This window comes from Tyto alba, unplaced genomic scaffold, assembly GCF_018691265.1.
Source record: "Tyto alba isolate M040663 unplaced genomic scaffold, T.alba_DEE_v4.0 Super-Scaffold_6, whole genome shotgun sequence".
Classification (NCBI taxonomy): domain Eukaryota; kingdom Metazoa; phylum Chordata; class Aves; order Strigiformes; family Tytonidae; genus Tyto; species Tyto alba.
In genome coordinates, this window is record NW_024881327.1 from 49885554 (window position 1) to 49906602 (window position 21049).

A 21049-nucleotide genomic window follows, 5' to 3' on the forward strand; every position below is an offset into this window, starting at 1 on the left:
GGCATATGGAAAAGAGGGTGCTGTGTGAGTGAAGGGGTGAGCTCCTTGTGCAGATGAGGACTGAGACTGGCAGGCATGTGCTGTACGCATCGAAGCCTCATGGAGGAGAGACATGGGGGGGTTGGTGCAGGGGACAACTATATCCCAGTGTTTCTAAGTGCCAGTGCCTAAAGCACAGTCAGTTTTCATTCTGCAATATAATATTAAACCTGGGTTCTGGGGTGTAAACAGAACACCCTGAAAAACCTGGATGTCTGAAGTGTTTTTGTTGTTCTTAATACTAGTAAATCCAGACACTTAAAGGGTTGGTGATTTATTTGCATTGCGCGCATTTGGCTGATGATGCAAGTAAACAAAGCATTAGCAGTGACTTCTCTTAGGGAGAAGAAACCAAGGCTGGTAGAGACTGAGTGATTTCAGCTATGACCCAGAGGAAGTGTGCAGCCAGCCAAGCACCACACCCAGGTCCCTCAACTGCCCAGCCAGTATCTAAAAGAAGAAAAGAGAAACATTTTACCATTTGTTTTAAGGAAGTACCACAAGAAGTTGCATTTTGTGCATGCAGTGAATCTCCATTTCATCTAAAGGTCTATGAAAGGGAAAACGTTAGCAGACAGTGTGTTTCTGTCTTCTGCTAGAGCTGCAAGTCCTGGGGTAGATAAACATTAACACGATGTTCCTTTGGGCTTTTTACTAGCAGAAGGTCAAGGCCTCTGCGGAGGGATACTAAGCAGAAAGTGCTGTGTTTAATATCAGGAAGATCTGCTTTCAAACAGGATTAAAGCCCAACAATGAGTAAGAGAGCAAGAAAAATGTTTTCACTAGAATTCAGTTTGTCCATGGGTGTGTGATTTTCTTAAGGATCAGCTCCAGGATCTATGTCGCTCTTAAAATGAAGTTGCTTACTTAAAAATGCATTAGCAGGTGATCCCGCTCCTTATGTGACCTTTGGGCTTTCTGCAATGGTTAAGAAGTATTGTTCTTAGATTAAATCCGCAAACCTTTCTTAATCCTTTGGCTACTCCACTAGACCTGGGTCTGTCCTGAACTTGGCAAGGCAGCCCCTGTCACTGCTACCTGAGCATTGCTAATTGCTGTGTTGTTTCTTCCTGGGTTGAATGGTTTCCTTCTAGGCAGCTGAGTAAATCAACTAAATTAATGTTGGTGGGACAGAGTGTTCTCTGACGGGAACCAAACCACTGTGTTAAAACAAATGAAAATAGGTATTTTTTTTTTTTTCTCAATTCCATGTATGTCTGGCCAATTATATATTGTACAGCTGGTTTACGTACCCTGAAACTTTTATGGTTAGGATGATAATGACTTGTATCAATATTAAGATTCAAAAGACTCTGTATGCATTCAGGTTTTGAATGCAAATGACCAAAGAGATGTTTTTGCTACTGAAATTTGAAAAAATACAAAACAAAAACCCAACAACCCGAACCCTCATCTCACACAATCCTACTAAAAACACTAAAAAAATGCAGTTGTCCTTACTTTGTCATATTGTTTAGACTTCATGCCTGAGTTATTTTAAGTGCATTTGATATTGAGAAGATGGACTTCTGACACAACATAGCTCAATATAAAAAGGAGAGAAAGAATAATGCACTGTATAACTTAGCTGGGGTCAAAAGCTCCAGATCTCCTCGTTGACAGGATCGGGACTCTTCTCTGACCTTTGGCAGTGGGACAGTCCTGCCTGTCACTGCCACCTATGAACCAAGGTGAGGGGAATTGCTTAGAAACATGTGGGGTTCTTACTGCTCCCTTTGGTTTTCGGCTATCCAGGCTCACTCATTTCTTTTGTGTGTTATTTTCTAGATCATCTTCTCTCTCTCCTTCTCCTGAGAATAGACTTTTGCTGAGAAACTGCTAAAAGAATAATCTTCCTGTATACAGAATGATAATACAGTGGCATTTAACTCAAATTCTATAATCCCTACAAGAGTCTTAGTGAAAGCTTCAAGTCAAAGAAAAATTGGTTTGGAAATGGATCCAAGTATAAATCTTTTAGTAGTGAGTGGGTTCCTTATCAAATCAGTGTGTATATCCTCCTAAGGGGATCATATATACCTCATAAGAAGTTGAACGTTTGGGTGCTTCACTTATTTATTACGGCCTCATTCTGGCCTAAGTTTTATGGACATGAAGTCAATTAAATAAGCAGGATGAAATCAGAGTATGACTCTGCATAATTTTTGTCCTGAAGGAATACTTTGTCTCTTCTTGCCCCTCTCCCACACGCCTCTTCCCACAGATACACAAATATTCGCACGTGTTGTTTCTGAAGGCAACTGATGACATGGGTGATGAACTGACCTGTGTCTGAAGCTCATGTATAGAAGTTAAAGCATTTTAAAACCCCTTGTGGGAAGCCTCCTTGTAAAGTACAGTGGATTCTTGTGACACCGACCTGAGGTCAATTTACTCATGGCTGCAAGAATTGCACATTTTTTAACAAATGGGCTGACTTCACAGCTTTCCCTGATTTTTCTAACTTTCCTACAAGTCTGAGGTACAGACATATCCTTTGTTTGCTCTGGTGGTGCCTCTTCTGTAATCACTATCCCTGACACATGCTCTTCTTGTGAATGTTTGCCTAAACTCCCTTGTCAAAAAACAGGAGCTGAGCCTTTCTTGTGGTTCATTAACCATTTTCTCTTCCAGAACAAATCTCCCCTGGAGCTCAGCAGAAAGAAAATGCTGCTGTTAAGAATCTCAGTAGGGAGGAAAGAAAACACTAATTATTGTTTCAGAACTGTGTTGTTTGATTTATTCAAATACACTCCCTTTCCTGCCCCAGGATCAGCCAGGTAAGTAAACTGTTCATGGTGAATGAGGATTGTCAGTTCCTTTTATTTTTTTTATAAACATTTTTATCTCAAACCGTTTATCCCCAATAAAGCAGTGGGTGCTCAGGACTGCTGCTTATGAGACTGACCATTACAGCGGAGTCGCTCTTCCTAGGACCATCGCCTTTGTCCTCCTGTCGTCCTTGTGTCTCACACCATTTCATTAGTGCTCGCTCTGCACAGCTGGGACAGGGGTTTTGCTCTTTCTGCACCGCCTCAAGCAGATTACCAACAAATGAGGCCAGGTATCACAGAATCATAGCATGGTTTGGGTTAGAACAGACCTTTAAAGGTCAGCTAGTCCAACCCCATGCAATGAGCAGGATGCATTTTCAACCGGACCAGGTTGCTCAGAGCCCCGTCCAACCTGACCTTGAAGGTTTCCAGGGATTGGGGCATCTACCACCTCTCTGGGCAACCTCTTCCAGCGTTTCACCTCCCCCATAGCAAAATATGTCTTCCATCTAGTCTAAATCTAGCCCCCTCTTTTAGTTTAACAGAGGCAATATACTTCATTCGACCGACCAATTAACTTGGATGTAGGTTTATATATTAGTTACTCAACTCGAATTTACCACCTTTCCCTGAAAAACGTGACGTTTTTTGGCAGCTGCACGCCCCCACAGCCGCAGCACGCCGTGAAGCCCCTCCTCTCCCCTTTGCAAACCCCTTTGGCTGGTTTGGAACCTCCTCCCCCTCCTCCCCTTTACCGACAACGGGTGGCTTTTAGCGGGCAGCCACAGCCCGCGCTGGTTGCCCCCGGGGATTTAGCACAGGCTGGGCGCTGTCAGGGCGGGCCGTCACCTACCCCCTCCCCAAAAACCCCACGCTGCCATGATCCCACACGCCGCCATGATCCCACACGCCGCCGTGGACTACCACTCCCACAACGCCCCGCGCGGGGAGGTCGGGTGGGGAGGCGGGCCCTTTTTCCAGATTCGCCTTTTGATTGGCTGCCGCCGCCGCCGGGAAGGGTGGGGCCCTGTAGGGCTGAGCCAATCGGCGCCGTTCCGCGGTGCGCAGTGCTCAGGCGCCGGGCCGGGTGTCATTGCCTGAAGGGGACGATGTCACGCTGCGGCCGCGCCGCCGCTCGCCTCCTGGGCCGCTTCCTCCGCCGTGAGTACCGACCCGCTGGCGCCCTCCCCTCGCCGGGCGCTGCAGGGCCCTTCCCGCTGTCTGGCAGCCGCTCTCCGCCGCGGCCTGCTTCCCCCCTCCCCCGCCGCCTCAGGCTCTGCGGCCTAGTGCCGCGGAGCCTGAGACGGCGTGGGGCGGCGGGGGGGGGCCCGGGTCCCGGCCGCCTCCGCCCGCCGCGGAAGGGGAAGGGACCGAGCCTGCGGCGGGGCAAGGTCACCCAGGGAAGGGGGGGCGCGTCCCGCCTGTCCCCGGAGGTACCGCCCGGCGGTTGCGGCGAGCAAACCCCTCTCCCGCGCCTCGGTCCGCCGGGTCTCCTCAGCCTGGGTGCGGGAGGCTGAAGGCGGGATGCTGAGGGTGGTTGGACTGCGTTGCCGGCAGCCCCTTTTCCAGAGTGTTAGGTGGAGGGAAGGGGGAGGCAGGCTCTTCTAGGAGGTGCACGGCAGTGTAGGACACGGGACAGGCATGGCTGCAAGGAAAACTATCTTTAAAAGTGAGGAAAAGTTGTAGTGTTGAGGGTGGTGAGCCGCAGGTATGGGGACATGGAACAGTTGTTCCCTCCATTATATCCCTGGAAATACTGAAATCCCGACAAGGCCCAGAGGAAACTGAGAGAGTTGGATCTAGTCTCTTCGAGTGGTGGTTTGGACTAGAGACCTGTTGAGGTCCTTAAATTATCCTGTGGTTTCAATACAAGTTGATAAAGTTGTTTTTGCTGTCAAGAATAAGATTATTGGCCTTTAATTGTAGAGAAGGTGAACAGTGTGAGAGTAATACTTCAGCTGAAAGGTTTTTATATGTTGTGGTCTGAAGTTCACAATCAAAAATAAAATGCTTTTTTTTTTTTCCAGTGTGCTTTTTTTTTTGTGTGTGTGCATTTAATACTGCATCCTCTACTAAAATCAGTATGAGTATGTCTAGACAGAAGAGCAGTTTATTGGAATATAAAGAGAGGAATTGCTGCATTAATCTTGGTTCTTGCAGCTGAGAATGAATGGACAAGCTTAAACCTACCTCATTTCATAGCATACAAAGTGTTTTCGTCTCAGTGTGGCAGTAACTTGCAGGTCAGGGTCTAGTAACGTGATCCCACAACATTTTAAGCTGGTCTGAGTTGTTCCTGTGGCACATCTACCATCCCCTCAGGTATCCTTTCCTACTTCTTCTCTGTGAGCAGGAGCAGAAAACTGTATTTTCCTACTGTACTGTTAATTTCTGCCAGTTCGGTTCTTTGAATTGGCTCCCCTGAGTCCGATGAGAATTGGTTCTGAGGGAGGCGAACAGATGGGAACGTAGCATCTCCAATTTTGCTTAATTTATACCTCCAGCAAAGCTGCTCTTGGGTGCAGTTTTATGTGTTAAAACCCCATGTTGTTCCCCTTACAAATAGTAGTAAGAAGTTCAGGGGAGAGTGCTTAAAATTATTTTGGAAGTAAAGGGGAAGAAGTGGTCTAAGTGGTTCAAGAAGTGTTCTGTTTGTAACAGTTCATAAAGTCTTTTATTCTTTAAATCCTGCAATATGAAGTAGTCCTTCATTGGAAACCTTTCTTTGTTTGGTTCGATACTCCACAAAATATTAAAAGACTGCTGAAACCTTAACTTTGGACTTTGTACGTACATTTTCAGTAGCAATTAACATCTACTTCTCTTGGTGATTTAAAATCTTGAGTTCCTAGTGTGTTGTGTTGCAAAAGAGATGCAATATCTGCTTTTGTTGATGAATTGCTGAAGCAAACATGGAGGGTGTGTATCCATAAGGTTCAGTTTAGGAAGCTGTGAAAACAGTACGAAATATGTCAATGAATGTTTAAGTGCTTGCTCAAAGTTCAGCTCAAAGCACTGTTTATATATGGACAGAGTCAATAAAGACCTGTGCTGGTCTATACCATGCTTTGAAGAGAGTCATTGTAGGCACCTTAGCTGTAATTGGAGAGTCAGAATTAGGGATTTTATGTTCAAGGCGTGTTAGAAGGCTTCAGAGAGCTCTTAGATGAAAAGATTACAGTAAATTATGTGAATAACCCTGGCAAAGAATTGCTGCAGAAATAGCAATCCACACTGAAGAATTCGTTGGTGGTTGTTATATCAACAGTGTGGAGGGAGGAAAGCTCACAACTCTTCAGCTGCACATGTTCTTAGAGGAGTATACATGGGGAAAACCAAGTTTGTTCACTTACAAGAAACGTTTTGTGCTGAGAAGAACATGCTTCTTTCCTCAAGGGCCTGCAGTTTCACTGAGATGCTTTACTTTGTTTCAGCTTCATAAATCTGGGAGAAAGCTTTTCTTTCAAATGCCATCATATCTCCTGTGGCCCCTGTAGCCATTAATGTCCATTGCAATGAGCGGGGATTTTTGATTAGGAAAGAGAGGTATGTTAAAAGGACTGAAATTTTTCTGAATGTCATTTCCCATTAGTCCTAGTTTTGTTTTAATGTGATAGGTGTAGCATAGTCATCCCATCTGTCCTTTACAGCCTGATTAATTTACTTAATTCCTCAACTCCTATGCAACATTCATAGATCGGGGTTTCCATAATTAGCGGAAATTTGACAAGGGTGAGAAAAGAGAGGCTTGGGGAGCGATACCTAGAAATTCTCTGAGCACATAATCTTCTTAAACAAAGGAGTAAGATATTTTGAGAAATCCATCAATAGCATGAAGGCTTCTTTGTCAGTAAGGATCATCTTTTACTAATGTAACTGATCTCTCTAAGGGTGATTTCTGTAGGTGGGTTTGGGGAGAGAAGAGAATTATCCAAATGTTATTGTGTGTGAGTATACATATATGGCCTGATAGTGAAGACTAAAACCTAATAAAGAACCAGGGTGGGAAATTGTGGGTGGAATGTACTTGTTAATATCAAGCTTCTAGTCAGTAAACTCTGAAATTTACTGCAGCACTTTGGTCTTTGCCAAACTTTTTTTTAATGTCTGTACTCCTGTAATGTAAGAAGCTGTCCAGAACTGTTTCTGTTCTGTCCTCTTCAGGCCATGCATTTGTAGGCAGAGGAAGGAGAAAGGAGATGGTCATAAAAATGTAAATTAAACATGTACAAAATACTGAAAGGGTTTCTCAGGAACAAGCTGAAGGTCTGTAACTGATGGAAAATCAGGGGTGTGGGTGGGATGTGTGTGTGGAAAAATAGCCTCTTAGCATTTTAAGTAGTGTCCTTCCCTGAGTTTCCCCGCTACTAGCCTATATCTCCCCCATTTGTATTGGAGCCCGTATGATTTCTAAGGCTTTCTTCTTTCCTTACATAGGTAATAGAAAGTCAAAAGGGAATATCTTCCTTCATCTCCAAGTTCTTTGGCTATTTCAAGGAGTAGTTGATGAAGAATTTCACTTACTACTTTTTAGTCTTCTGGTAACGTAGGTATCTGCTCAGGTCCTTCTAGAAAGGAATCTGCTGTTTCACCTTTTTTATTATGCTCATTTTATGAGCACTGTCAGATGCTACCTCAACTTGCAAACTTTTTTGTCTGCGATAAGTGTGGGTAGGAGGGTATAGGGTAAGATAACTCTGGGTCAGAGAGAGACACTGACTAGATTCCTGTCTGTAGTTGTAGGAAATATTGCAAGGAGTCCTGAAAATACCAAGCTTTCAGCTTTGTATAATTTGAGTGAGGAAGAGACTTAGCTGTTGGTATTTGTGTTGTCAGCTGGCTCACACAACACAAACTGGGCAAATGTCATTTGGGTTCTATTGTTTTAAATTAGATGTGTGCTTGGGAGAGGTGTTGCTGCTCAAGGAGTGTCTGAAAGCTCCGTGTAGACCATATTTACATTCGATGTGTGCTTTAAATACCTTGCAAATAGGTCAGTCTTCTTTTTAACATGTAAATTTACATTTGGACTTCATGATAAATAATAGGGTATTTTTCTAGAAGGGGTTGTTAATTGTAATACATAAGTAAGTTTAAAGCCCTGATGGAGACTACAGACTGTGAATTTTCTTATAAGAAGTGAATGTAGCTGGGTTTTCCTGTTACTTGAACTGCAGCGAGTTCTGGGCTCGCCTGGGGCCTTGTTCCCTGGAAATGTGGGAGTAACTATGAGCAGTGTGTGGGGATGTGTGTTGGAAGTAACTGTCCTGTAGTTTCTAATAAGGTTTCTTTACTGTGAAACAACTGATGTTTTATATACAGGCTTATACCCCTTTGCCAGATTTAGATCTTGCTTTTCAAATCTGTCCTCGGACAGGAGGGTTTTGGTATTTGAGCACTTTTCATAACTACTTGGTTGTCCTGTACAATGGACTAAAGTAGGTTCTTGCCACAGTAAGTCTCTTTTTAGCTATGTAGAAGCTAAAGTACTGGAGAGCCAAAAATAAATGCATCTTACTTGTATAACTTTTTTAAACCACAGACTATGCAAAACAGAATAAGGATGGGGCAGAAATGAAAGGATTGCCTGGGAAAGTTTATCTAGTTCCTTATTGTATTTTTAATACTCTTCTAAAGGTCTATTAAAGGCCTTTGTTGGACACAGTGTTATGTTAGAACTCTGATTTGACAAAATACAACATTTCCACTGTGCTTCTGGTAAGATTGGGATTTGATAAGGCTTGTCTTTATGCTCTAGGACTTTGTCTGGAGCCTGTGCCTTTGTAACATGGCCTGTAATTTAGATGTGTGCATCACCATTGAGTTTGACTTTTACTGGTTCATGGCGGAAGAGCAAATTTATTTTTTTTTCTTCCTGTCTTCTTGAAGCAACGTGCATTTACGCTCAGGCACCCTGAGTAAAAGCAATTGCCTTGAACGGGTGTTGGAAGCTGTGAAGCAGTGTGAGCGAGTGAATGAGGGTCCTGGGTGGAAATTGAGACTTAGATGCTATTTCTGACTCTTATCTGCTGTGAACTTACGCATGCCATTTCTATTTTACACCTGTTTCCTTCTCATCTTATATCTGTCTTAACTATTTAAATTGCCAGCTGTTTGCACCCGGGACTTGCTGTTTGTGCCATGAGTAGCAGAACCACATCTTGACCGATGCCCCTGCTCCTGCTGTGCAGATAACTGGGGCAAACTTTTCTGCTTCAGGTAGGGCCATGAACAGAAATAGAGCTGTATTATGTCAGTTTAAAAGCCCCCCAAAACTCAGACTCATCCAGCCCAGAAAGTGCAAGGTGATTCTTTTCATTTTTTAATTTCATCAAAAATGTATTACTCCCCAGATCTGTCTATACTAAGCTGCCTCTCTCTGAAGACAGCAAATGGCTCAAGCCTATAGCCAGGCTTTTTTGAACCAGATGTATTTTCTCTGAGCCAGGGCTCTTCAGTGATGGAGGAAGCACATACAGTTTTCAAGAGTAAATCCATACAAAGCTTAGACTTTAGTTATTGGTCACTAAAAAAAAAATTATTCGTACTTTAATAGCTTGGAAAGTGCTCAAAAGCTTCTTATCTTTGTGTATCTGTATAGTCTTCTCTAAACTGAGAACTGAAAAACTTAAGCTTTCAAAACCATTTTTTTGCAAGGTTATAAATACCTGAAAATAAATGCGGAACGGATAGCTGTACTGGGACTGTAGAATTACTTTTATAGTATAGAGAAAGGAGTGAGTATTTGTCATTTTTTTTTTTCAAAACACTGAGAATACTGAGTGCATGCTGTGTGCCTAGCAAGCAGCCCTCTCATTTTGCAGCTGAATTTGTCAGTATTATAGCACAGGCAATAAATGTAAAACTTCAATTTGAATTAGTTTAGTGTTGCCTGTTCGTTCTTTACCCTTGCAGGCCCATCAGAGGGCTTTCAGAACATGCACTGCCATATGTCTGGAAGCCCAGACCATTCTCCGCAAGGCATCGCTGGTGGTAGGTCATGATTAACAGCTTCTTCACAAAGAGGATCAGCTTCTGCTTTTCTCAGAGTTGGGATTCACCCAGTCACATCTCGAGCCCTGAATGACTGGGATCAGGTAGACTGATGCCCTCCTCTCCTAACCAGCGAGCCAGCTGTTTCTGTGCTTATTCTGTCTCTCCTTTGTTGGAGGCAGGCTGCTGTTTGCCACTTGTGCATTGGAGTGACTTGGTGTTGCAGCTCGGGTGCAGCCTGCAGGGCGTTGCAGCCTTGCAGAGGAAGGCAAAGCCATTGGCCAGGTACGAAGATGATACTGTGCTGTCTTCTGTAGCTGTGGCACTGAAGAGCAACACTTTTCTCTGCCTTTCCACAGACAGCCTCCTAACCCTATTCATTAAGTCTTAGCTTCAGACATACTTTCTCCATTACTGCTTTGTATTTCTTCTTGGTGTAACAAGTTTTGTAACAGTATTTGTGGATAAAGATGTGATTTAAGTTGAAACTCTGCAGGTCAGTAAGCTGACATGCACTTTTACCACTTTTCTTACAAGTTTACTTCATGCTAGTGTCTACATTTCTCTTTAAAATCTAGCTGAATTTTACGTTATGTTGGTCTGAAGATGAGGTACTGCCACAGCTCCTTAGGGAATGGCAGGATGTGGTTAGTCCTGTGTTTCTGTTAGTGCTTTTTAAGAACAGAATAAGGTCTTTGGATTTAGCAATGGCACTGATGTCTGTAGGCTTCTTCTGGCATGGTTTTATTTTTCTTCTCACTTTTCTTAAATGGTGGTAAAGAGTAAACACAGCGTTATCACTAAAATTTAGTTGACAAAAGTACCTGTGGAAGAGTCTTATGTAGCTCTGATAGAAATGTGTATATACATGGATCTTAAATTTTCTGTACTTTTTTACTACTCCATAGAAATTGCGTCTTTACAAGATGTTAATAGTGCATTTTAATAAATTCTGTGCATTAGCATTTTATATTGAAGAATACCTTTTTTCTTTTTCCACTTAATAGCTTTTACTTCCTTCCTAAAAATAGAAAAAGAAAAAAATCCCTCTCTTGTTCAGGCATGCCTGAGTAAGTATGTGGAACAATCCAGGGACCACGATTGAGAATCGCTTATTTTTATTTCAACTTCACTTTTTACTTCCTCAAATCTTAGTGAAGTTTTAAAGGAGCTACAGAGGTATATAGTAACATGCTGGTGTGAGTTTCTGTATTAGGATTTCACCATCCCTTGTTCACTCTAAGCACAAAATATGATCTTTATGTAAAACACTTGCAGGGAGTAAATGACTTCTCATCCCCTCAAAACTAGTATTTGAAAAAGCGTATCAGTGAATATAGGCAACATGTGCATCCTTTTTATACCAGACCTCTTTTTCCTTCTCATTTCAAGCTTTCTTGCATGGTAACATTCTGTACACTTCTTTTTTAATCACTTGATGTCAACATATCTTTCCTTTCAGCAAAGGTGCAGTCATTCTCCTTGTCTTTTTGATACCAGCATGCACTGTGCTGTTTTTCTGTAGTTGTGTTGTACTGTTTTGTTTTTTTCAATACCAGAGTTGAGAACTAAACTGAAAATCATTCTAGTGGAGTATCTGGAGAGCTGTATTTCCTCAGGTGCCCAGGTGCGTTTCAAGCAGTGATGCCTAGGCTCCACTTTCCTGTTGAAAAAAGGTGTCTTGCTTGGCATTAGGTTTCACCTGGGCTGAGGGACCTGCGACCTCCTCAGTATCTCTCACTGTCTAGTATGGACTGTGCTATGTTCACAGGAGGTATAACATAGTACCTGTGTTGTAACAGCCTCTGGGACACTGCGATTTTAGTTCTGCTTTGTCATGTTGCAGAATTCCTTAGAGGACAGAGACGTGTTCATTTGCAAATGAGAAGAGTGGTTAAGATGTTTCTATCTGTTGTTTGTTGTGAGGAATTCTGATATTAAGTACTAAATGAGATATACCTTGCCTGATTCCCATCAAATTGAGTAATCTCAATCACAGAGCGAACTACAGGTGTGTAATATATTAGAATCACAAGTACTGAATACAGCTTTCAGACCTGCTTTTGAAAACATGACCTACTGGATCAATTAATCTTTTGCTATACGCATGAATATATATGCACTTACTTGATAGCATGTTTTTTGACCTAGAGTCTAACAAAGCAGTGGATTAATGGTTTGTCTTTTTTCTTTGTTTTTTCCTCTAGTGCAACAGAATGGAGTACGACACTGCTCCTACTCGGCATCAAGGAAAAATCTGTATATTAACAAAAATACAAAGGTTATCTGTCAGGGTTTTACAGGCAAACAGGTATGTACGTGAACTATTTCTTCTATCACCCTTTCAGTTGAGAAAGGTAGTTGGCCAAACCCCACAACAACATGAAAGGGATTATATACTGGCTTTGCCTGTGTTGATAGGAAGCTGAACCTTATCATCAGGAAGGTCCCTTCAGCACTGTAGTTTCCTTTCTTTGGTCCAAATAAACTTTTTTTTTCTTAAATTTGATAGACTAGATTTTTTTTTTTTCACTTGTGCCCAAGCTTAAAACTTGGTTTTGAGTCATCTCTACTAATTTTGTTTTTTGTTGTTGGTTTTGGTCTTAAGCCTTTTTATTGTATACAACTGAAAGGGTTTCTTTGTAAGGGGAGATTTGCAAAAAACTACAAAAACTGTACCATTTTAGAAGTGCCTCCTTCAGAAATGCCTTTGAATGTCAATACTTATGAATTAAATTTCTGTTTTATTTCAGGATATTTAATAATCTTATCATACTCACATTTGCAAGGGGAGAAGACTGCTTTTGCTAAAACTATCAGCTAGTCACGGATGAAAATGCTAATTTCTTCTATTTCATTATAGTGTTTGTCAACTGCCAGACTTGATGTGGAAAATAAAATGTGGCTGCTATATCTGCAGGTGTATTAGCAACACACACCAAAAATATCCTTTAGTGTGCACCCGTAGTGCTCTGATTTAAAAGAAAAAGCATAGCATATTCTGAATGCATTTAAAACATGTTGATGCTCTCTTTGAAATAGCTGATTGTGTATATGTAATGAAAACTTCCCTTCTTGTAAATTTAAGTGCCATAAATTGCCTTCAGAATTATAGGTAATGTCAGTTTTTTTTTTTTTGGTTCACTTTATTTGCTATTACATGCCTTTTACCTTTACTTATTTTCTCTCTCACAGGGCACCTTTCACAGCCAGCAGGCGCTGGACTATGGCACCAATCTAGTTGGAGGAATTTCTCCAGGGAAAGGGGGAAAAACTCATCTGGGTCTGCCTGTGTTTAATTCTGTGAAGGAGGTAATTTGCAGCAGTGACTGGAGGGCAGACAATTTAATGCTGCTGAAGGGCTCCTTATTTCATTGCTCACACTGAAGAGACAAAGATTTGAGCCATGGATGTCACTGTGCAAGGAGTGAAATAGAAGCCTTGTAAAAGAGGGAGCATTCATTGTGGTCGAGCATGAGTTTGGCTTCCACTGTGAAGTTCAGAGTCTGGATACACTTTATGCATGCAACTAGTTTCCAATTGATTCTGGTGTGTATGATGAATTTTTAGCAAACTGTTATCTAAGGGTATTTATGATGGTGTTCATAGGGCAGATCCTTTCCAGACAGTGGTTAGTTCTCAGTTCCCTGGTTGCACTGTATGTGTACCATCTTCAGTGAATTTAACACTTGCTTTGATTATAGCAGATGAATACATATCCATTTGTGCTTGCAAAGGGACATATTTTAAATGACTAGTTGTCGAATGTTCTCTTTGCTCCCACTGTATACTCAGTATCTTCTCTATGTCCATTGTAGGCCAAAGAACAAACTGGTGCTTCTGCTACTGTTATATATGTACCTCCTCCGTTTGCTGCTGCTGCAATCAATGAAGCAATCGATGCAGAAATGCCCTTAATTGTATGCATTACTGAAGGTATTCCCCAGCAGGACATGGTTCGGGTTAAACACAGACTGCTTCGGCAGGATAAGACTCGACTAGTGGGCCCAAACTGCCCTGGAGTCATCAATGTAAGTGACTTCTGGATTTGCTCCAAGGCTGAACCATTCCTGGTGATGGTTTGAATGTTCCATCTGACTTGTTCCACTCTTTCCTTAGCCTGGAGAATGTAAAATTGGTATCATGCCTGGTCACATTCACAAGAAGGGAAGAATTGGTGAGTTTTTGAATATTTATGCATCATCTAAAACTGAAGTTTGGTGCTCCAGTGCTCTTACTCATGAAGCTAGTCACATCCTGTCCTGAAGACAGTTGACACTGTTGACACAGATTGTCTGTCCTTTAGTTTGCAAGTGAACTTTGCCATTATCAATCCTGAAGGCCAAAATCAGTCAGTCTGCCATAGCAGGCACCACGTACTGATGGTAGAGGCAAAGCAATTGGATGTTTCCTTAGGTAATGTGATTGACTTAGTTTCCTTAACACTTTCCTTTGAGGATACCTCCATTTATCTTGGGATTTGAGAGCACTAAGCTCTCCAGCACTATTCCTTCCAACAGCTTGGCTTCTGAGGACTAGGATCCTACACCTATAGTGAGTGTAGTAAAGAGATTACAGACACATTTATAACAGTAATGTAGACAACTATACCATGGCGAGTGGAAATGACAAATATACCCACTTCTCAAACAGTGGAGTTGAAGTCAGAAAGGCAGTGACTTGTTCACAATCACGTGTTAGTTAACCCTGTTGCTTGCATCTCTTGTCCTGACTTCTGCTGGTTCCTTCTAAACTATAGAAATAACAACCTGATTATTTTTAAAATAACGCTGTTCAGAAGCTATAAAGAAAATTCTTCCAAAGTATTCATTTGTACTTAAAAAGAGCTTCAGAAACCTTGTAGACAGCATATGCTGCTGTTATTGTCAGTGGGGTAACCGGTTTAACTTGGGCACAGTACCTTTTGCAAGATTACCTTCTTTTTTTGATGACAGGTGTTTAGTGTGGGAATAATCATTCGGCGCTCTTGAACTATTTGGACTCAGTGCAGTTTTTCTCACGCAAGAAACTATCTCTGCTACTTAACCACTTCTGAGTTGAGAATAAGCTGTACCTGGTGAATGCTGGAGGATGTGTTAACACTTGTGTGTCACTTCCAGCTTTCAGAAGTACTTATAAATCTGAAACTGAAATATCAGGTGACTGTAATTATGCCCTTTGTAAAGCAATGTCTTGATGGTGTCTATGACTTGTGAAAGGTAGCATCACCTGATGTTGCCCTGACCTCCCTTCTGAATTGAAGTTCTGTTAAGATTTTCTAAATATCTACAAGAAATGTCTTGTAGAACCTGAATGCACATCATGTGCAAAAGAATGTTTTAAATCCTGAATTCTATTGCCCCACCATTGCTGGAAATATTTTCAATGATGATCCAAGGATCAGGGAATAAAAATATAACTATGTCATCCTCTCAGCTTTGATACTATGACCTTTGGTGATATGCTCCCCAGCTTTCTATTACTGTGAGGCGTCCAAGAATCATTTGATAATCTTGGGATGCAAGCAGTAAAAATAGCCACAGTCTTTGGACCTCTATCAGTAGCTTCTGTGAGGCAATTTGTTCATAACAGTAAACAGGAAGCCCTTTGCAAATGTAGCAAGACAAAAACTTTTGCTAGTAGACATCTGTGCTGTCCGAAAGTATAAAAAGTTGATAAAACTGAAGTTAGTCTAGTGGTATATTTTTGCCTCTGTTCATGCAATATACTTATTATATTCCTTGTTAGACGGTTTGAAGTAGATGGAAGTTGATGTCTGTTTTTCCTTGAAATCTTACCTCTTGTAGTATTAACAGAAGTCTTGACTTGGAAAAATGAACAAAAAAAGTATGCAATTATTTTGTCCCTGATCTAGGCTCTGTATTACCTTCAACCCTGAATTTAAAAGTAGGGTTGTGGTCTCTTGTAATATTACAATGTAAATGCTGAATGTGTATTGTAGATCAGTGAGCTGCAGAAACAAATACCTTAATAGTGATAACTTGCGTTTGTGCAGCTTATTTCTGTTCTAGAGGATATTGAGTGCCTGGCCATACTGGAAATGTGATTAATATGGAACTTTTTAACTGTTGAGCTGCAATTCTGTTTCAAGTTCAGTGCATCAGCTACTCACATACAAGACAAGAAATATATTATTCTATTTTGTTTTCAGTTTTTTTTCCTGGTGAAGCTGTAGTGTGAGGAGTGCTGTCTCAGCCAATATTACTGACTTTCTGAGCAGGTTTAGGCTGTTGACAAAGTGTCAAAAAATGCCAACCAAGAAATAGTACAGATAGCATCTTGTATGGAATTTTCATGTTTTGACAAGGATAGCTGGAAAACCTGGCATCTCTTGTTCAGTTTATGAAGGTGATTTTTATGAATATGAGAACAGTTGTTTCTAATCATGTGCTTAGCTATGTTAGTGTTAAGTTTATCTCCTTTTCTTTCCTAAAGGTATTGTGTCAAGATCTGGAACCCTGACATATGAAGCTGTTCATCAGACAACGCAAGTTGGATTGGGGCAGTCTTTCTGTGTTGGTAGGTTTCCTCAGAAACAGCCTATTGCACCTATATTAATCTGCTTTTTCTTTACAAGAGGAAATCCAAAGTAATTTCTTCTTGCAAGCATAGAAATGGCTGAATGGCAATTATGTTGGGAAATGAGATCCCTGTGTGCTGTGAGGAGTATAACCCTTCTCTATTATCATTTCCACATCAGATTAATAAAAGCCTAAAAACCAGCTTTGAACAGAGAACTGCCAGCAAATATGATGTCAGTTTGGAAGCATTTTTTTCCCAGTAAGTTTAATATAAAGTGATAGGGCATTCTTAGGCATTTAGTTGCATATGTTAAGTAAATTCAGTTTTCTTACAGCAAAATTCTAGAGCTGGGGTCTTGGTACTGCTGTGTCTTATACAGAGCCTTTGTATAAGGCATAATATTCTGCTCATGGTTTGAAAGGTGATTATTCAGATATCTAAATTGTGGGGAGAGGGGTCTGGAGTAGGAATTTGGCACAGTGATTTGGGAAGAGCCTTCAGATCTGCCCCTCTTATGAGCCATTGGGAATACTCTTCATGCTGCAATTTACTTTTAAACTTATATCGAAAGTGCAATATCATTATCTTGAGTTAGTCTTTTTTTTTCTGGTTTTAATTTTTTTCAGGGATTGGAGGTGATCCGTTCAATGGAACTAATTTTATTGACTGCCTTGATGTCTTCCTGAAGGATCCTCATACTGAGGGGATCATATTGATTGGGGAAATTGGAGGAAACGCTGAAGAAGATGCAGCAGCATTTTTGAAAGAAAATAATACTGTAAGTCTTAAACAGCTTGCTTCCAGACACCTTGGTAGCTAGCCAACTTCTTTTGCCAGTTATCTGTCGTCTTTTGCCATGTCGAAGGAAACTCAGTTCAATCTCTAGTCTTTATTTACAAAAAAAAACAAAGCCATACTTTAAAAAAAAAAATCTGTTGTCTGAAATTGCTTTTCATCTCACCCTCCTCCACATAACACAGTATCTTTTCTTTCTTCACAGGGTCCAAATGCCAAACCAGTGGTGTCATTCATAGCTGGTCTGACTGCTCCTCCAGGCAGGCGGATGGGTCATGCTGGAGCAATCATTGCTGGGGGAAAGGGTGGAGCTAAAGAGAAGATTGCAGCCCTTCAGAGCGCTGGTGTTGTTGTCAGCATGTCTCCTGCTCAGCTAGGTAGCACCATCTATAAGGTTCGTTGCTCAGAAATTGGTATATATACACTAATCCAGAGCAGGAAGCTACTTTTGAGGGAATATGAGTTGGAAATACATCTCTTACCCGGATACTCTCTTGCTCTGAACTTGGTTAAATGTAAGAACTCAACTGACTGAAGAAGCTGCAGTTATTACTTAGATGATACGAGCACATAGTTTTATGTGATGTTGCCTTTATAGAAGAGTAAGTGTAGCAAAATAGAGAAGAACTTAGATTTTGCTTTCAAGTGTAGCAACTTGTTGAATTGTGTTTTCTGGATGCAAAGAACCTGAATTAATTTAAAATATGAAAACATTCTTTGAAAGTAGGCTATTTGAGGAAGGAAAGCCTTGGAATATAGGTCTATCTATTTTAAGTACTGATTCAGAATTATGGTTGAATGCATATAGCTAAAAAAGTGTGGGTTTTATGCAAATAGGTTTATTTGCATTTCTCTTAATTCATATCCAGAAAAAGGCATTGCTTCACTGCTAGAGGAGATTCATAATTTGGCCGTGCTAGGTATTTTTTTTTTCCTGTGTGACTGTATAGTATAGCATAGCATCTTCACAGGCTGCTGTGGGATTCTTCCTTTCTTCTGTTGTCCTTTTTCCTGTACTAAAATGAAAATCTTTACTTTGTTGCTTCCCTGGCTTGAATCCTTTACTGTAAGGATTCTATTGCAGTTGTTATGCAGAATTACAGTTTTTGCAAACCTGTTGTACTATGCCTGGGAGCAAATGGTTCCTTGACAGCATTGCAATCTGAGTGCAGGGCACTGGCTGCAGTCTAGCACTACTGGTTTTTCACAGCTGGTTTGTTAATGTGAGATGAGAGAACACTTATCCTCCTTCCCTCTAACTTGCACACATTTTGCATTTAATTTTTAATTCTGAAAATTTGATTCGCTAAGAAAAATGCAAAGTAATTTACAATAAAACAGTAATAGAAGTGCTTTTCTTTTTTCCCACTTGTAATGTTTGTCTTCTATTTGCAGGAGTTTGAGAAAAGGAAATTGCTGTAGAAGACGACACTTTGAAATACTGTCTCCAAAACATCAGTGCAGCACCTGGCCTCCGTTTATCTTTATCTGCTAATCTTCAGTTGCCCAAATGACTGACACTGGTCTATGAATTTGATTTGGAAGCCATAAACCTCCTGGCTAGACCTGTTTTGATGTCTCCTTGGTTCAGACGTGACCACCTCATTGTAAATCACAGCAAATTAATAAATCTACTACTAAATCTGATCCATCTTTTGAATCCCTGAAGCAGAGCCATTTCTTCAAACATCATAAACAAAACAATCAGCCTTGAAGGTCTGAATCTTTTGTAACTTAAGCACTGCCCATTTTAAGGTAAAGTTGCTTATAGAGATGCTTTTAAGGATCAAGGCACTGACTTTATGCACATATCACACTTTGCTTTATTTTTAAAAAAATCCAATCTTCCTTTTTCGTTGCTGGCAAGTATGTTTGAACAATAGGCCAAAGTTTCCGTCCATTAAACCAAAGCTGCTGGATCTGAAGGGGTTGCTTGTTGATCCACGTAGCTGGATATGCCTGAAGTCCAGGCTTTTTTCAAGGCTGATGAGCCATGCACAGTGTAGTCCTTTACTGACAAGGAATTCTGTTTGTTGGGTGGAGAGATGGAATTTTTATTCACAAAAGTGAATCTAATTTCCCATGCATATTCAGCAGTGTCTGCAACTCTGAAAATGATTTGGTCTCTAGCTTGTATTACCTTAATTTCCTCTTTAAGTTAACTAGGATGGCATTGCTTGTGTGTTCTAAAATCCTAATAACATAGGGACATAATGGAGAATTACTATTCTCTGGAAAAGAATGTAGTAAGGTAGCTTTCTTGTTAACCACTCCGAGCACTGTAACGGAAAGCCCTTTTTTTACTTCGGAAATAGCCCAAGTGCTGTGCCTGTAAATGAGTGTTACAAGTTTTATCAGGATGGACTAAAACCAAGATTGCTTTCTTCATATAGAGGACTGAAAGTTTATGTAACCTGGCAAATGTCTAAAGCTAACCATGTGTTCCATAAAGGTGCTGTTCTGGAAACTCGTGTTGTCATTTGTTTAAAACTGTTCTTAGTTTTCTTACTCAAACACATGTGGAATTTCTCTTCCTCATGCAAGCAGCAAGCAGGTATCTTGATGCTGACGCTTACAGTTCCTAGAGCTAAGCCTTGATGAAATGCATATAAGGACATGTCATATCTCAGCTGCACTGAATGTGTTTTAATACTCTTCATATATGGTCAGGCATCAGTTGGATGATACAGGCCTTAGGACACAGAGACCAGATGTTGTATTATTCACCTTGGTATGATTTACTAAAATGGGCCTGACATTCTGTCATTAGATGGCTGAAAGCAGTACTGAGTAGTAAATCATTTGATAAAGCCTATGACAACAGAGAGGAATTTTCTTAATAGATCTGCTTGGTTTTCTGGTGGTGCCTGATTTAATCTGGAGCAAAAAGACTGAACGGTGCCCTTTAACTAGAGAAATACCAGTGCTAACGTGTCTGTGTAAGTCTGCAGTTCTTTACCAGTGAATGTCAGGATATTGCAGTCTGTGTTCTTATGAGCCTGCTAATCAAAGAAACTCATCGTAGTGGTGGGCTTGTCCACACCACATCTTTTGGGATGGATAATGCTTCTTGAGCTGCCTGAATTTCGTCATTGCCACCAGTGTTAGAACAGATAACCTTCCAGGGCAATTGGGGTGTAAGTCTCCTGCTAGGGATTGCTCCTTGGAAGCTCTTAGATGCACCAGCTATTTTAGAAGACAGCCATCAACTTCCATGTCTGCTGTCCCCTGAAAAAGTGTTTTCTGATATCTCGAAATTTGAGGATGGGTTTAAGAATGTGACCTTGATTCTGATGTTTGCAGCAGTCATCTGGTGCTGCTCCTCAGCAGCTGCCTGGTTCTGTTCAGGCCTGGGGAAGCAGTCTGTACCAGTGTGGGACTGAGCGTCACCTAAGCGTGGGAGAGAAAACGGACCTTGTCTGATACAAAGGCTTAGTTCTTGCAGTTTTCTATTGCCTAGAAATGTGCACTTGACAAATATCATAGCCTCTTACATTGCTAATGACAGCGTCTCCTTGGAAAACATATTCACATCTGTTTAATACCACATGTATTTGTGAATAAATATTTTGGGTAATCTGTTTTGGAATCTGTTCATTTGTTGTTTTTAAAGGCAAAAATTAAGTTAGTGCTGAGCCTTAAACCTGTCACTACTTTATAAGTTAGAAAGTAGTTTTTATGTGCAAGAGAAACATGGCTAATATTGTTTGAGTTCTCATTAAGTTTTATGAAATAGTCCTTTTTTTCCTCGAGCTATACTTGGCAATGGTGTCTGTCCATAAACCACTTGCACTTACGAGGGATAAATTCTAGATGTTAATTTTGAACTCTGAACTCTAGATGTTCATTTTGGTCAGGGGAGTTTGCTGCCATGCTGATTCTCTTGAACAGAGAGAAGAGGATGT

General features: G+C 40.9%; 1 protein-coding gene across 1 annotated transcript; it reads left to right on the forward strand.

The window, feature by feature from the left end:
• Positions 1-3865: 3865 nt before the first annotated feature.
• On the forward strand, positions 3866-20733 carry SUCLG1 (succinate-CoA ligase GDP/ADP-forming subunit alpha). Its single transcript, XM_042808114.1, has 9 exons — positions 3866-3974; positions 12014-12117; positions 13002-13118; positions 13625-13837; positions 13926-13983; positions 16263-16346; positions 16976-17127; positions 17350-17538; positions 18540-20733. Exons 1-9 carry the CDS (start codon positions 3923-3925, stop codon positions 18564-18566), a joined length of 996 nt encoding a protein of 331 aa, XP_042664048.1. The 5' UTR covers positions 3866-3922; the 3' UTR covers positions 18567-20733.
• Positions 20734-21049: the final 316 nt, after the last annotated feature.